The sequence below is a fragment of the Pseudopipra pipra genome, chromosome 2 (assembly GCF_036250125.1).
Source record: "Pseudopipra pipra isolate bDixPip1 chromosome 2, bDixPip1.hap1, whole genome shotgun sequence".
In the NCBI taxonomy this organism is placed as follows: Eukaryota; Metazoa; Chordata; class Aves; order Passeriformes; family Pipridae; genus Pseudopipra; species Pseudopipra pipra.
Genome location: NC_087550.1, coordinates 1,083,525 through 1,101,673, shown reverse-complemented (window position 1 = coordinate 1,101,673; position 18,149 = coordinate 1,083,525). Strand labels below are relative to the sequence as shown.

General features: G+C 38.4%; 1 protein-coding gene across 4 annotated transcripts in view; it reads right to left on the bottom strand.

Moving 5' to 3' along the window:
- ROBO2 (roundabout guidance receptor 2) overlaps positions 1–18,149 on the bottom strand; it is a 1,041,091-nt gene that overhangs the window by 877,477 nt on the left and 145,465 nt on the right. The window contains exon 1 of one of the 4 annotated variants that reach the window (XM_064642985.1): positions 3,474–4,134. The exons of 1 other annotated variant lie outside the window; for it this stretch is intronic. In XM_064642985.1, coding sequence (XP_064499055.1) covers positions 3,474–3,597 — 124 coding nt within the window. In that variant the 5' untranslated portion in view covers positions 3,598–4,134. Of the gene's footprint in view, positions 1–3,473; positions 4,135–18,149 lie in introns of those variants that run through there. 2 more of the 4 variants (XM_064642994.1, XM_064643013.1) reach the window with 2 other exon arrangements.

Genomic DNA, 18,149 nt, shown 5'->3' with positions numbered 1-18,149 from the left:
TTGTTCTCCCCATGCATTCTGCTGTTTGCCAGGTGAGATAGCACCCACCACACACAGCACAGGACGGGTGCTGCCCTTGTCAGCCCCTCAGCCAGGCTGTGGTCCCTGCAGTGAGTGTGGACACAACCACTTTCTCCCACTCATTTTGGCTTGTGCTGCTTATCCAGCATGACACACTATGAACACACCCTGGAGACATTTGCTGTTGCCAGGAGATCTGTGAATTCCCATCACTGCCCCAGTTTTCCTTAGTCAGGATTTACTACCACTTTGTTGCTGGTATGGGTGAAGTGTTGGGAGGGTTCCAAGCACAACACAAATGGATGGCTTATTCCCAATCTACAGATGCTTCCAGGTGCCATTGGACAGACAGAAAGCACATCCACGTGCATAGGGCTGGATGGACTCAAAACTCACTTTTCCCCCCCTCACTATGATATATGACAGAGTTAAAACACTGTGGAAACAAATTCAGAAGGGGATAGGCATTAGCAGTGCTTGAAATCTACTTTCTGATTTAAGGTAAACTCAAAACAGTACTTAATCTCCTTTTTCTATTTTTTTTTTTTGTTTCCATATTATAAATCCTTCTTATAAACTCGAACCACAGTATGTTATTTTGGCTCAAAGGGAAAAAGAAAATGCAGTTGATTTGTACTTTCAAGTTCTGATTTCAGACTCCAGTTTATCTTGATCATTAGTTTATAAATCCTGGTTTAAAGCACTTGTAGAGACTGCATTCCAATGAATTATTCCGAAAGGTTTTCTGAAGTGCAGACTTAAAAACACCTAGAGAAGAAAATAGTATCTTTACGTTTCTTCAGGCCCACATATAGGACTCATTTTACTCCCTGACACCAGACATTGAAACTAAATCAGGAGGTGGTTTCTACCCATAATTCCATTTTCATGTAGTTGTATGTGGATAGATTCTTTTTTTTCTGTTTGAGTGAATTCCAAGGAGAAAAATACAGGCGGATAGAGGTGAGTTTGTCATAAACGGAGAACTACACAGCAAAACCACAGAAAATATCTTCTCAGGGCTTGTAGCTTCAGCAGTGATGTTTTTCATTAATTATACCAGAAAAATTTCCAGATTCATTAGCCTGCACTTGTACTGATCATGATCAGGGCCAACCCAGCCACAGAAGAGCAACACTTTCCAAAAACACCTATACTTTGCAGCACCGTTGGAACAAAATGTGGTACATAAAAACTTTAGAGGATGGTCTAAATCAGCTATTACTGTCCACCACGGACACTGACTTCAGCACAGGTAGTATTATGAGTCATACAGTGCATTTCCAGCTGCATTTATCCATCTTCACCCTTCCCCTCTGAACAATACAGCTGGAAGTTGGTATGCAGGTCTCTGGCTCTCCTGAATCTCTTAAAAATGAAAATAATTAAAAAAAAACTAAAGTCTGTTTCCATTTTGGGATGGGCTTTCCAGTGAGCTGCAGTGAAAAAGTTTGCATTCTGAAATTTCACCAAGAGACAACAGGAATTCCGTGTGCACACCAATAAAAAACTCACATCACTGATACATAAGCAAAAGCTGATCCTTAGTGGTTAATGGAAAGGGGAGGTGCATACATTACGTTTTGGAGGTCAGAAACACTCAGACATTATAACACCTGTCTTCTGACAGATCCTGAACTTGAAACTTTCACCAGTAACCAGGCATCATCTTCAAGTCACACAGCTCTCACTGTAATATCTACCTAGGAAGCAAACTACTGCACAGCAGCTCTGTCTAGTTTTTTGCTGATTCAGAGCTTCAAGTAAACAAGACAAATTGCTTCTTAGCCTCCTTGAAACAGGTATCTCCCTTACAGTTTGTTTCAGCTGCAAGAAACACTTCCAAGAAAAGCAAAAACCTGTATTAAGATATTTTTTTCTGCAGTCGGATTCATGGATTATTTTCTACCCATGATAAAAATTCCTAAGTGCAGCTCTTTACCTCTGTCAGGGAGTAGGTAAGAGACCAAAGCAATACAGCCCTCATTTACCAGATTTAATTGAAAATGGGAGAAAGGGAAAAAAAAGTTAACAGCATTTTTTAAATCCCAGGAACCTGACAGTGACATATATTCCTAACCCACATACCTCTGAGAGGAGGTCATGCTGCCCAGAGTAAATAACAGCCTGTAATTTGCAACGAGGATACCCAGCAGCAGCACTGTGAGATACATGTGATAATGTGATTTACAGCATCAGGAAATAATTTTCAGATATACTGTGCTGCATCAACAGTCCAGGTAAAACGTGTGCTGCAACTTTTTCCCTTGAAGGTACAGTAGCTGGAAGATTAAATGCAACAAAAGGAAATAAGGGGGGGGGGAGGGAGGAGTCTCCTGCTGAGATGTTGTGATAAATTATTAAAACTTCTTTTTAATGTTGATGCTACTCTTTAACCTCAGATCACAATACTGACAGCAGAGAGAAACTGGAAGTGCTATTAAAGCTGTGATAAACACACCATGCTGTGGCAACACTTGTAAGGGGAAAAAAGAAAAAAAAAAAAGGGGAAAAAAAATCCTGGGGGTGCCTCCAATCAGCAACATCAACAAACAACCAGGGAGAAAATATCAAGCTATCTACAGTCCACAGTCCTTCAGTCCCAATATTCATGAGATACCATTTATGCTCACTGGGCTATATTTGATTATGAGACCTCAGTAACCCATGTTTTCCATAAACAAATGTCATGCAAGGAAGCAAAACAAAGTGAACTTTATGAAAAGGCACATTTAGTGAACTGTTCACAGCACACACAGGGTAAATCTTCTCAGCAGTTTCTAACAGAAGAGGAAAATGGATTGCTGCCTTCAAAAATCATAAGTGTTTTCTCAACACAGCATTTTTTTTTATAAAGTTAATGCAATTTATCTTTATTAACACATCAACACTGACATAGCCAGTCAGCCAATTAGTGCTGCTGGCAGTGCATTTCACAACATTCATGTACTCTAAAAAAAAATGTCTGTCTAGTCATTTTTGCCACATACACTAACAATTCTGGACTCAAGACAGGCTGCTTGCTTTCTCTCTCTTTCTCCAACATTTAACCCCCTCTGATTGGGGTAACAGCCCTTCCAATAAAGCCACAAGCGTCCCAGAGGCTCCGTAATGAAAAGAACAATCCGAATTCTCACAATCTGAAAAAACACCGGTTTCTAAATATCATACATTTATTTGTACAAAGGCCTTAAACATTATCCTGCTAATGATGCAAGGCAAAGTTAAATTCCTGCAAGGAATATGTGCCTTGCAGAGTCAGTCAAGCAAACTAACAAGAAAACAAATTAAACTCCATGCTCTCTTTTTAGCATCCTATAGCAAGCCCACACAGCAACCTGAAATCTGAGTCACTCCAAACAGCACAGGTATTCTCCTTAGCTTACCTTTAATACAGCTTTTTTAGAATCTTACCCAGACATCCATTACAGAAACTTTTCCTTTCCACTTACCCCCCTTCCAGTGTTTGCCTTTGGTCCTGCTAAGCTTGCTCAGGGTTGGTCCAGAGAAGAGCAACATCAAAACGAAAAGAAGTTCAAGCATAGTGATTTTCCCCCTTTTCACTGATGATAACATTTCCACAAGTTATTTTAAAAAAATATATAAAAAAAAAATTTTTTTTTTAAAAAAAATCTTACATCTTCTCTCCCACTTTCTGTTTGCTCAAGAAGGAGTGATTAATCACTGAAAAATTAGAGCAAGGAGTAGGTTTGCTCTCCTCAGACGTTGAAGTAATGTAGCCCTGAGGAAAGCCACATTTCTCACTGATCCGGTTTTTCCCACACAACATGCAGCCAGCACCGCTGCTACTACAGTAGCTATAAAATAATTTCTGCTCCTCACTTTGGTTTCTGTGGGAATATATTCCTCAGCTTGCAGCGTGAGCTTGATTGAAAATGATAAAAACAGTAATGCTTGTGTCCAGCAGAAAAGAGGAAAGATGTCAGGATTGTGAAAAAAGATGAGAAGCAGTTGTACTGACAGCTTTAAGCCTGTCTGTCTGATCCTAATAGCTGTGCAACCAACCAAATTGCTCTTTTAAGAGTAATAAGGCTTCAGTGAAAGCTGGTGTCACTGCCACTTGGGTAGGTAGTGCAGGGCTTGAAAATCACCAAGGAACCTGCTAGAGATAACGACTGCCACGGTCCCAGCTCCGAACGCAGAGGGCTGAGCAGAATACAGTATGCACAGGGAGCATTTAATCTCTATTGTGTGCAGGAGATTTCCTGCTTTACACTGTGCCACTGCTCAGGACTTTTGACTGCATTTTCTTAAGGCTTTTTTTCATCTTTTAAACTGAAATGCAAGCTTCGACACACTGATCACTTGCAGCATTCCTGAATTACTGCATGGGAAAAATCCTGCACGCTTGCCTTTTTTTTTTTTTTTTTTTTTAAGTAGCAAACAGGAAGAACAAATTCTTAGCAGTAGCAGCAATCTTTTTGCTGCACAGAGCAGCTAGGCATTTTATATTTTCACACTGTCTGTCCTTAGGATCTCCCAAATCCAGAGAGGTGGGGGCGGGGGGTGGAGAGAGAAGGAAAGAGAAAGGGGACATTCAGAAGTACACGTTTTCAAAACAACAGATTTTAGTCGATTTTTCATTTAATAGGTGTTACCGCCACAGAAATAATAGAGCTACCTACATCTACAGATGTCTGTATTTTAGAATGCTGAAGAGGGATCAGTAAACACATGACTTTCTGTGGAAAATTTTGTATTTTCAAAAGGGTGCTCCAAGAAAGATTCCTGACATTCAGACTGCTCAGTCTTGAGATGGCCAGTGCTTACTTAAGTATGCCCAAAAGCTTGAATTCATCTCCAGTTTGGCATTTAGTTGCTTCCATATAAGCATGCAGTACTCAAATCAATGAGCCACAAACCTTGTGCTGTAGATTTATACAAATAAAAAAATCAATGTCTTTGGAATGACAAAGCAGTGATGGTCACAAATTCCCTGAAGTTATCACATTTGCAACCACAGACATGATGCCCTTTTCAGCACAACATTAAAAAGATGATATTAATAAATCTGAAGCCTTGCTTATTCATCTGAATAAAGAATGATATTTTGACTGATGGAGACAACCATGAACAACTAATATGTGTTCAGAGATTTTTTTAAACAAGCAGCATGTAACATCACAAACAGGAAATATTTGGGATTTCGCCACCACCACATCAACTATAAAAAAAATCTTTTATTTTATTTTTAAGTTCTACAATATATTTATGGACTTGTTAGAGGATGTAACATTTGCATTTAGACAGAAAACAAACACATGCTGATGTACAGTAGTTTTTCATCCCTCTGTGCATTAATTTTTAAAAGTCATAAGACAGCTTACCAGATGCTGAGTCTGATACATCAAGGATGATGTTTATGGCTCAAGTTGCCAAAAATTGGGTCAGCATCTATCATGTAGAGTCACTAAGCTGCAGCTTCTTGTGTTAAATTTCCCCATCAAGACATTCTTAATCACCATTCTCATTGCTAATAATTAAAACACCATTTCTTCTATTTCTCTCCCAACTGTTACCAAAACAAGGCTGGCAGACACTTGTGTTCATTTTGAACGCCTCTGTAACACTCCCCTGAAACCAGCACCACACTGGCACCTTGAAGAATCAGAAAAATTTCAAAGTTTCAAACTTTTGATGTCCAGATAATAAGACGACTTTAAACGGAAAAACTACCAGCCCTCCCCCCCTCCTTAAGTACCATTATGCAAATTCAGTAACTTAAAAGTCTCTGTCAGCTTTCTGCCAGCTCTGACACGTGCCTCCAGCAGCACCAACAGCATCAGGTGTGGCTTGAGCAGCAGCTCAAGTGATATGGCAGGAGAAGGAAGGACCATCCAACACAGGAACATAAAGAAAACCACAAGAGCTGCTGGTCATGGGCATGGCTTGGTTCAGTCTAATGCCAGAGGCACCCAGACTTCCACTCTGCTAATGGTTTTCTGGGTTATTTTACAAAAGGTAAATTATTAAATCCATTTAGGATTCTATTAGAAGTGAGCAGGCAGACCTTCAGGGAAACATAGAAAAAGTGTCACTTATGAAATTTAGTGGGTTTTTAATGTCCTCATTTCTAGGTTCATAAGTATTTCAGTTTTGCAGAGTTGAAATGCCTCCAGAGAAAAGATATAGTTTCAAGAAAGATTATACAAACTTCATAGGGTGAAACATCAGAAAGACAAATAAAAGAAACCCAACATTTATTTTTCTTTCAAGCATCATGATTTTTAAGCCAACATCGTGTTTTAGAGATGTAAAGGAACTGATTTGTAATTCTACTTCATGCTTTGAACGTGCAGTACTGGAAACAGAGAGAAAAGTAAGCAATCTAAAGTGTACCTTTGTGTCTGTAACTATTACAACAAAAATTCCTCTGAGAGCTACAAGACACCATTTTAGGTAAATGTCCCTGACATCAAACCAGTCCTTGTCCTTGTCAGGGTCTCTCACACCCTCCAAGGTCCTCCATGACAGCTTACACCAGTCGTGAGTATGAGACTATTTCATACTTTCCAAGCACAGAAGAACTTGTATATCATGACAGACCAAATATTGGTCTTGTCTGGCATCACACCCTGGGCAGCGGTCAATCTGGGATGCTTATGAGAAAAGCACAACAATGATAATAAAGTGTTAGTGGAGCTTTCCTTTTACCAACTGCTGCTTGTGAAAGGCTTTGAAATTCTTAACTACAGATTCTATGTCACAGCTATTAAGCTTGATTAGAGAGTGACAGACCTGTATTTCTTGACTTTGTCTAGCTCCTTTTTTGATTCCTTTATGCTTTTCTCAATGCCCATAGGCCCTATGCCATGAGTTCCACATATTTAATTACTTGCAACCTGAAAAACAAAATTCCTCTTGTTTCTTTGAAAAATATATCTCATCATCTTATTGAGATAACTTAGGGTCTTCCTCATTAAAATGAAAAAAAATAATCCTGTTCACCTTTCCTCGTATTGAGGTTTTCCAACATACATTTCGTACAACTTGTTCCAGTAAGAAAATTCCTATCCCAGTCTTTTCTCAGACTAAAGATGTTCCATACTCACAGCTTACTACTGCCTTCATCTTAAGTATATCCAGTTCCAACTTAGTGTTTATGAGATGAAGTCAAAAGAAAAGCCTGCAGTTTTCAAGATGAAATATCAGTTGCATATTCCCTCCCTCACTCCACTCATGAAGCCAAAGGGCAGCAGCTATGATTAAGCTGGAATAATGTTTATAAATGCCTACAACATTAATGAATACAGAGGTTCTTTTTAATTAACAGAATTTTAGGATGTTTACTCAGGGGTAGCATACTTCAGCAACCTAAATAACAAACTACCAGTGAGATACTCTGGAAAAAATATGCTCAAGTTAGTTTAATCTGCAGTTGGTGTAACCAGTTATTTTGGTCACCCTTCCTTTCCATATTTTCCATCTTTTTACTAATGGTTATCTGGCACAAAAGACTGCTGGTATAAGTACTTGATTAAAATCCTCAAGCCTAAATAAATAGCAACAACTTCACAGAAGCCTGAACATCAGAGGCCCCTAGTAACATGGTTTTTAAGGGTGATACCTTGGAGAGGTCTCTTGCTTTCAGACTATAGGAGGGATAGACAGAAGCCTGGACAGTTTGCTTGCTGATGTGCTTTCTGCCCCTTTGTATTTGCCATCCAGATTCCATTTCACTATGGGGAGGGTTATGGCCTTCCTCAGGATCCCTCAGGAACACTCTGACCAAACCCAGCATTCGGCAGTGCAGGCATTTTTCATTGTTCTTCCTGGCACTTTGTACTTGTGGCATTGTCTTAACATTTGGAGAAGCTCAGGAAGAATTGCAGCCTTCACTTTTCCCATTTCAGAACACTGGACTATCAAAATGAAAAATTAAAGAGATTGCAGAAAAGAAAATGGAAATAACTGCTTAGAGAGTCATGACTAGGAAGAGGAGGACTGCAAACAGAAAATGAAATGCTCACCCCCTACCCCAAGAAGTAGTAAATATTTTATTTTGTCCTATCTTTCTCCTGTTTGATTCTTCCAAAGATCCCACACAGCCAGCATTTGGCAGCATGAAAATGCCCATGACTAAATGAACTTTGCAAAAGGAATATAATCAACACCAAACACTACAAGATGGAAATATCGCATCCCTTCGTTGCAGGCATGAAGGATATCTTTCCTCTCCCTCCCTCACCATACACAGAGGCCCAAGTTGCCATAATTAATTCAGTTCTTTTTAGGCATGAAAATTGTTTTGATTTTAAATACTTTCAGCTTAAGGCATTCTAAATATCTGTGGAAACCTCCTGGGGATTTCTGTTAGCCACAGACACCAATGGAAGCAACATTTTTGGGTACTTGTGACATAATACAATGCCAAATAAATACAGAGACTTCTTAAATCACAAATATATCTCAAATTCCTTCCAGTTCATGTGATTTCTGAGGATCAAGAAACCAGTGCTTGCCCAGGGCAGAATCTGCACTTCCATTGCAGGTAAAACTCAAAAAACACTTATATTCCCCCTTCACGAATATAACAAAATAAGATGAAATTCTGACAATCACTTCATGCCAGTCCCCAAATACTCTGTTCATTTTGGCTTTTGCTGGTAATAAAGACCCACAAAAGGGTCTCTCTTCTCCATAACTAACTAGTAGCTCTGGTTCTTGCATAAGACAACAGGAAAGTTTGATGTATAGCAATATACCAATTTTAGCGAGGTAGAAGCAACACATCAATAAAACAAGGACAACAAGTCCAAGATTCCCATTGCTACACCAAGGATTTTTGTCTTGGTTATGTTTAGGGGTCTAAGATCTTTCCAATACTCTTCAAATTATATAATGTAGAATGAAGAAATGCATGAAAGCTATTATTTTGTACTTGTCAATCAGGATTTATCTAAGGTTTATATTTAAGTATAATAGGGATGATAATAATTCTCTTTGAATTTAGCAATTATTGCAGTCTTAGTTATGCACCATTTCAGTTCAAAAAGTGTAAATTCGCTTGATGGAGTTTATAGGCAACAACAAACTGCTTAAATATTTAGTAAATGTTGACAAAAGTCAACTTGTAGCTTTTTCAATATTTTTAGTAAAATTATGAATTTGGAAAATCTTATCCACTTCATTAAACACAAACATTCTAAACTCTTCCAGCACTGACAACATGCTATACTCTTATTTTGAAATGTAATTGCTAAACTGCTTCTACCTAATAAATTTATTGCTGTCTATGTATAGCATAAACAATACATGCAGTTAAAATATAATGCATTAAAATAGATCTAATTATATGCAATAATATATAATAATTGTTATTTATTTAATTACACAAATTGTTAAACAAATACATGTGCTGTTTTCTAAGAAACTACTTTGGTAAGAAAAATACTATATGAAGTCATAAATCACAACAGGAGGTATAACCACTAATGGACACTTTACTGAGTTTTGTACTACACACTGAAAATGCATTTCTGGTTTTGACAAGGGGGAAGTCTTAACTCACCTTCCATGACACTTAAAAGCTTTAATTTTTTAATAAAAAAAATTCTAGTTATCGTTCGCAGGAAAAAATATGTCCAGATCACATTTCATTTTTAAAATAGATCTTTAAATTGGAAAGTCTCAAAGCGTTTTGTGTGTTTTCCAGTTTATTGACTTCTTTGGGATTATTTTAGACCTAATCTTTAAATTCTTTTAGACCTAGACTTTAAATTTTTCTGTGCACAACTTTGAAGCCACAAAATACCGATCTGGTCCTTTCCTCCTGCTTCCCATTAATTTTTGAAGTGCTTTGGCACTGCAATACCCAGTAGCCCCATTAGGAAGAATTGAATAACATCAATCAATCAAATATCTCCGGATGTAATCTACAGAAATTAAACATGGAAAAGACAAGTTAAATCATAGACTATTTTGTACCTGCATAAAATAAAGATGTGGGAAGACAAGTTCTGTTGGAAAATGGAATTAGATAGGATCTGAAATTTTAGACCAGAAAGAAAAGAGGATCAAGGTGTGGCAGAGATCACTCAGGAAACACTGCTGGTGACAAGAGATACATCTGCTTTCTCTGAACACATATTGATCTGGTGGGTTTTACGTTCAGGACGCCTCCAGTGTTGCTGAAGGTGTCACGTTTCAGGTGACTTGAAACAATGAAACTCTGACTAATTGCGGTTATTAAAGATATTAGCTTGCTTTTCCTTTTATGGGGTATTGAAGGTTCCCTGAGGACACATTCAAGACAAAAGGTGTAACGGTGACTCCACAGTTCTGTCTTTGAATTCGGAAGTGCTCAAGTGAAGAATCTCATTTGCCAGCTGGGATTCCAGGTCCAAACTGAAAATACCAACAATTACCAGACAAGGGTGCAATGTGTCACTACGAAAACCATGCCAAAGTACCACACTGCTTATACACCTTTAAACCCTGGAGTAACCTTTCTGAAGAGCCTTAGATTTGCAACCCACTTGCAAAAGAAAGAAGTTTGGTTTGGTTCTTTTGGTTGGGTTGTTTGATCACCGCATCCAAGTTAAGAACAAACATCTACATGGCAGAAAAAAACCCCTGTGACATGCCTGCCTCCATCCTTTCTTAAATTTTTTGAATATAAAGGAACAAGAGAATTTCTCTAACTCTATGGATCTATGAGTGTCTTTGAGAGACAGCAAGTATATTGTACAATCAGCATTTGTCTGACATACTGAGACAAACACTACATAGACTCCTGCTAAGCAAGTATCTGCTGTTGCATTTAAAATGTGTTTGGATTTAATTGCAATTTGTTCAAACTGTTTTTGTTTACAACAGTGCAAAATCAAATGTTGATTAAGGATATGTTCAAGTTCTGCATTCATTCTTTTTCCATTTGTATTACAGATACAAATACCTATTCTGTAAAATGAGGCCAAAAAAAAAAAATATTTTACAGTGTTTTGGTTGTTGCAAAATATTTACACTTCAGTAATTACAGGCTATATCTGCCCAGCTGTGTTACAGTAGAAGACAAAAATTTATATGTAAGTCCTTCAGAGATAAGCTCATCCCCAACCCCACCCTGCCACACCACTGTCAGAGTATCCCACTTTGGTCTGAGGCCACACTTCAAGCATGGTTTTGTAATAAAAAGCATTGTCTCTTCCTAGGATGGCTTTTGTCATTATAGATAACTGTCTTCCACTCATTCATAGAATGATTTTCTCTATAGACAATTAGCAATACTAAACAACTACATAAACCTCTGACTGAAAGCGGCTTTCAGACAAGTCATACAAAAACAGTGCCTGATTAAACAAATAAACAAAAAAAACAACAAACAAGGGAGCAAATAACTTTCATTGCTGTTAGAGGGTCAAATATGTGGAGCAAAATTAGAGTTGGGTTATTCCTCCCTACCTGGATGTCCTGTGCTGCAGGTTCAGCAGAGGTGGCATTATAAGCATGACTGAATAAAACAATTTATAATAAAGTTTCTGCCCACAGCGTCGTAAGGACGCGTTATAGCAAACACAGTAGGAAGAAATGTGATCTTTCATTGGTTTCCCTTCAGTGCCCAGGGGCCAGATGACAGCGGATAATCAGCAAGGGCTATAATTTATCATGGCACTGTAAGGCAGAGCAGCTTCCCAAGACAAGCTGGCACAGCAGCAGATCACCACCCAGGGAAGTTCATCTCCAAGGCCCAGCTGTTCAAACAAGTGTGCAGGCATTTGCACACACATACAGCAGCGTGTGCCAAACCTCTGCTGAACACACCTCTCCCAGAGGTCGAATGAACCAACTGGGAATTTGCATACATATACATATCCTTTTTAAGCCACCTAAATTATGTGAATAACCCAACGCACCTCAGCACCTTTTCCTGGTACACCGATTTTAATAAGGTCATTGCCAAGTGTCTAACAGCTAATAACTCTGCTCTTTCCCTCAGCACGGAAAATCCTGCCCGACGCAGAGCCGGCTGCTCCGGCTTCAAACAGCGCACTAGAGATGCACCCAACAGGAATAAACTGCCTTAAGGGGAGGGATGCAGTGCCCTGATCTGTGCTGTGCAAATGGCTATAAGCATCATTCCTGTACCTGAGAAGTGAGCTTTCACTACAGAGCTGCTCCTGCGTGCCAGAGGCCTCTCAAAGGTACAATACCAAGGTTAAAACCCAAAGCCTGTGCCTTCTGTGGTCCTGAGAGCCACCAGCCAAGGCCCACACAAACACATGGATGCTGACACGAGCAGACCTTTCACTGCACACGCATCCAGGTGAATTGGAGCATTTTTAGGCAGTGAGCTGAACCCTGGCATCTGTACGAGCTCTTCTTTCTACAGTGGGATGCAAAGGATTCTGTATTTTGGCACTGGACCCTACAATACCATGCCAGCACACCTCTCCCTTTTATGTTGTGTTATGAACTGTGCTAAAAAGTCAGAAACACTGACCTGCAATTTTCCAGAGTTTCTCGTCAGGCAAAACCATCAGGTCGTACCCATGTGAGCATTTAATGGGAACAGTCATACAGATTGATCTAATCTCAGACTGAGGCAGAGGCAGGCCTGCTCTTCCTCTAAGGGGCTGGGAAATTTTTGCCTGTTTATTCTGTGTCCCAAACTTCTCTCTCCCCCTGTATCAGGAGCCCCAAATCATTGTCCTGGCTGACAGCCTTGAAAACCACGTGAAATCTGTAAAAGCCAGTGGCACACACTCACTGACTTCCATGAAATTTAGATCAATCTTACAACCTTCAGCTTAAAACTCAGTGTCGTTTTCACTGCTAGTTGAACAATTCAAAGTCCATCCATCTGAGCTCATATTGAAAAGAAGAGGTTTTCCTTGTCCACGTAGAGTTAGTCTTATCAGATATGGCCCCCATAAAACTTCTCTATATCCCTGAAATCAATTGTCATACGCTCACTCCCAGCTTTGCCCACATCTGCCTTTAGCAATTTAAGTCTCATTCCCTCTGTGAAACAGGCAATAAATCACATCCACTGTATTGAGTGAAATATAAATCATAAACTTTGAAAAACAACGAGAAGTTTGTAGAATACTTTTAAGAGGCATTGCTTCAATTTGTAAAGCAAGGGGGAATCAAGTGTTGGGAAGGGGTTGGGGTCTTCATATGCCATTAAACAGCTCCTTAAATAGATTCCTCTAAGATTTTTTTGCTTAAATGCATGTAGAGATGTGCCCTGAGGAAGTAAAGTCTGTCCTTACCTACCTTCAACTTTTAAATATAACCTCAATTTTTATTTTTCTGACTTAGCTGCTTCCTCTCTACAAATGAAAATTAAAGTAACTTCCTACTCCTTAATATACAAATCATGGAAATAATTTTAGAGTGATTTTTAGCTGACTGTGAATTCTTTGACTTTTAAAGCTCTAAGGAAACTCTGTGATGTGTAATTATTCCCCAAATGGAATATATCTATAGAGTAGGAATGTCTTTTAAACTGAAGTATAACTGACCCATGCACCTCCTGCATCAAAACCTTGAAGCTGTGACTCCATGTTCTTGCTCCTTTGAAACACAGGAACTAAATACACGTTATTTTTCCATCTTCATGACGTTTCTTTAACAATGCTCATAAACAAAAAGTGTAGTCAGACTAATGGCTGTAGTACATTTTTAAGGGACATCATATCCTTAAGCTTCATGAAGTACACAGACTGTTGCCATAGATTTCTTCTAATTATGTTATCTCCTCATATACCCTCCTACAGCTTAAAGTATTTGAATATAAAAATAAATTCTGAAATAAATCTTCTTTCTACTAAATATAAAAAGACAATTTTGATTGAAGAATTCCGTATTTTACCAAAATCAGTATTTCAGGAAGACAGTTTGAAATCAGGAATTAGACAGCAGAACACATCCTCCAAAGCAAACTTTTGCTTTCCAAACCTCACCTCCATGTTTCACCAAAAAAAATCCAAACAGTAGAAAAAACACATTTATGTGTACCTAAAAACCCTTATGAAAAAATGGAAGTGTATTAATTTTTATTACATTCAATGAAGGCTAAATCAGGCTGATATCAAGAAATATGTTACATCTACAGCACACATTATTTTATTTATATAACACATATTTCTTGTGGATCTAGTTTTCATTTTATATATTCAGAAATACTGGAAAGCTAATACAATCTCTACTTTTACAATAAGTAGTTTTGAGTTACCATAGTCTTTCAAAATGAATTTGCAACTGTTATTCTGAATTAACCACTCTTTCAGATTACATCTGTAAGGCTAAAGATAGAAATGACAATTATTCCAAGATTATAAAAAAAATTAAAAAGCCAGTAGAGTACTAGGCTTAAAAATTCTATTTGCATTTTATCTGTCACTGAATTTGCCCTAATTGTCCACTATTGTGATAATGTCTGAGTTGAATACTGTATGTCTGTATGTATGTTAGCACCCAGCAATTAGTTCAGCAATAATTATATACTATTTCTGACCTCTTTGTGCAGCTGGCAGAGGGTGGGGTTTTTTAAATACGTCTTCTGCAACTTTAAGTAATTTGAAAAAGTACAAAAACAGAGTTTAAGAACTATAGGAAACAATTATTTGATTTGCCAATAATTCCTTATATAGACTTGGAGAATTCACATACACATTGTGATTACATGCAATAAGTCTGAATTCTGATAGTGCCCCTCAATAACCTCTGTTGCTTTTATAGCTCGTTGACTGATTATTCCTACAATTTATCCTATGATATCCATGAAGGACACTGATTTTTATCTTGTTTAAAGCAACTATTTATTAAATGCATTTCTATAAACAGATAGAGTACTTAAATGCTTTTAATATTGCATTGTTTCTTCACTAAAATACCTTTCTTTACTGTAATGACATCAAGTGACAGAGACCCAATGCCATCTACCTCAAACAGCTGGCACAGGACTAAGAAAATATAGGTAACACATTTCTCAGTACTGCATTGGTTCAGTTACTTATTCCTCTGATATTTCATCAGTTTCTCAATAAGAGATGTTCCATGATTAGAGATATTTATAAATTTAGAGATGTAATTTTCCCCAGAGGTAGACGCATGCAAGACGTGTCAAAATTAAATGTCAAGAAGAGTTAAAGGTAAAATACTGATTCTAGTAAAATTGTAAAAACCTCTATGTTTGCATTTTTCTATGTGCAAACCACGTGTGGTTCATTAACATTATATGTCAGCAAGGTTGCAGGTCAATTTAGAAATCCAATTGCAAATCAAGGGAAACTACTTTCAAATGACGTCTGGCCTGACCTTCAAACCCTAATAATCTAGAGCAAATCAGATCATTAAATTATAAACCAAAATTAAGTTTATGATTAATGGAGTTCAGAAAATGAACTAGAAGAGATAACTGGGCTTTATCTGGTCCACAGATTTTTCATGAGCAGATCACAACATCGCAGGGTTCCTTGATGCAGTGCTTTCAGCATCGTGGTAAACTTCCTCAGTGATGAGCCCTCACAGAACCTGAAGTGCAGGTGTGGTGAGAGAGCTCCTACTGCCACAGCACCTGTTTGCTGGGCAGAGAAACAGGGAAGGACTTCTAATTCAGGTTTGTGTGTGGGGCTGTAATCCAGGTGTATGTTTTACACTGAGGATACAAAAGATACGTGTTCCCTTGCACTGGTCGTCAGAGCCATGGCTTGGCACAGCTTCTGACACACCCATGGGTGGGACCTGTGAAACATCTGCTTTGACTGTGAGACCAACATATTGTACACAAGAGATTTTAATCTCTGCTCCAGTGCTCCTCGTGATGCACAACAAAACCTTAAAACTCCTATTTTTTTGTGAGGAAGAACATTTTGCTGATCAAATACGAGGCAACAGGCAATTCTAGCTAAGTCCCTAGGTTTCTCCTTTCCAAAGCAAGCACAAGTGAAATTAGTGGAAACCTTGGATCAATACCCCTGCAAACCAGAATTTATAGTTACAATATGGCATTCTGCTAACTTGTCAGCATTAGCAGTAATTCTTCACGAGAGATTATTATTATACATCAAAGTATGGACAGCACTGTAAAATGACATGGCTGAGTTTTCAAAATAATGACACCACTTTCTGGGGTGTCATTATTTCTTCCAAAGTCTGGATAACCTATATGTAAATAAAATAACACTACCATGTGGCTGCTTCAGAAAGAGAGAATTATGTAGGTTGAATAAAACTGTAAGCAGATGTTTCCTGTAGGCTTGCATTAAGATAATGGTCGAAATACTTTAATAAGCACAAAAACCTTGTCAGGTTTTGGCTCTTAGCTCCTATCAGTGTCAGGGCAGATGTCATTTTCCTCCATATGTTAATCTATCTACATACTTATATAGCTTTTATCATCAAAGTACCTGCACAATTCCTAATCCCTTAAGGTTTCATTCTCACAACATGTAAACAAAAATGGTCAGTTTACAAACAAGCAGCTGAGATGCAAACTGAGCTTAAGACTTGGGCAGTTTATAGCTGAACCCATGATTTAGAGGAGGACTTTCAGAAATCAATCCACCTCATTAGCTGCAAAGCATTTTACTCAAAGCCATACACGGCTTTCATTTAAGGACACAGATTAACAAGTACATGATAAACGCAAATCAGACTGTCAGCTCTATAATGAACAATTTAAGAATTAGTTTATATTCACTGTTGGAGGTGACCTGTTTTAGGATATGTGCTTTAGTTCAGCCCAGAGCCCAAGATATAATGATGTTGCCACCTTATCCTACAGAGCAGAGTGCCCTAATTTCAGGAATACTTAGAGAAGCTTGCAGTGTTCAAACAATGCAAAACCTTTTAAAATGATTAATCCAAAGTCTTTGGTATCTTCATACTCCAGTACATATTATCAGCATATTTTATATATGCAAATTGCTGCAGCAACCCTACAGACTTATAAGGGCCCATATGCTGATTATTTCAATGAATAGATTTTAAGGCAGGAAAGGACTTTTAGAATTATCCCTTGTAGCACTTGTGGTTGCTTATGAATAGATGCTCATTTGAAATACCAGCCTCATGAAAACGGGCATAACTGGTGTTGGTACTACTGTTTCCAAGAAAATAATATACAAATATTGATTTTTAGTGGTAGTTAAAAGAGTTTTCTATTTTAGGGTTTGCTTTTGTGTAAAATCAAAAATTTAAAATGCAATACACAAGGAAGAAGTTTTACCATAAAAAAAAATCTCCCATGGTCACAGATATACCAAGAGGACAAAGAAAGTGAAGACTTATTTTCTGCCCCTGTGTCTTGTCACACAAACACTCACAAGGCAGCTACTTCAGTCCGCTGTGCAGCATCAGGGCTTCTCCCCAGAAACCCTCAAGACCTGTAAGAAGGAGCAGCAGGATACAGCAAGGGGGTGCAAACACCACTTCCCAGGCTGCTGAAAGGAAAGGGTGGCTCTTCTTCTGAGGGTCTTGCCCTGCCCTGCTCAAATGGGCACCTTTGAGTTCAATATTTTATGGTTCACCACGACCCAGAACTCAGAAAGGCCCCATTTTTCAGGAACTTCAGCAAACACTACATAAGTAGTGGGTTAAGATTTAGCTGGGGAGGATTGCAATGGAATATGGCAGCACACGCTTCCTTTCACACTGGATCAAACCTCCCATCCCTCCAACTACGAATCAAACTGTTCCCATGGAACAGAAAGTAATCTAAGCTCTTAGATCTCCATTTGTAAAATGGTGCTGTCTTACTTCCTACTGTAGTGACAGGGAAAGGGGGAATGGCTTCAAACTGAAAAAGAATAGGTTTGGATTATGCATTAGGAAGGAAGCCTTTACTGTGAGGGTGCTGAGGCACTGGAACAGACTGCCCAGGGAACCTGTGGATGCCTTGTCCCTGGAAGTGTTCAAGGCCAAGTTGGATGGGGCTGTGAGCAACCTGATCTGGTGTAAGGTTTCCCTGCCCCAGGCAGAAAGGTTTGGAACTGTATGATCTTTAAGGTCCCTTCCAACCCAAACCATCCTATGATTCCATGATCACCTTTCATAAGAATTAGTCCAGCAAAGAGCATGAGAATGTCTAAGAGCAAGGAAATACTCAAGCTTAAATTAAAAAGTAAATGTTTAAAATACCATAGGTTTTTGTGTTA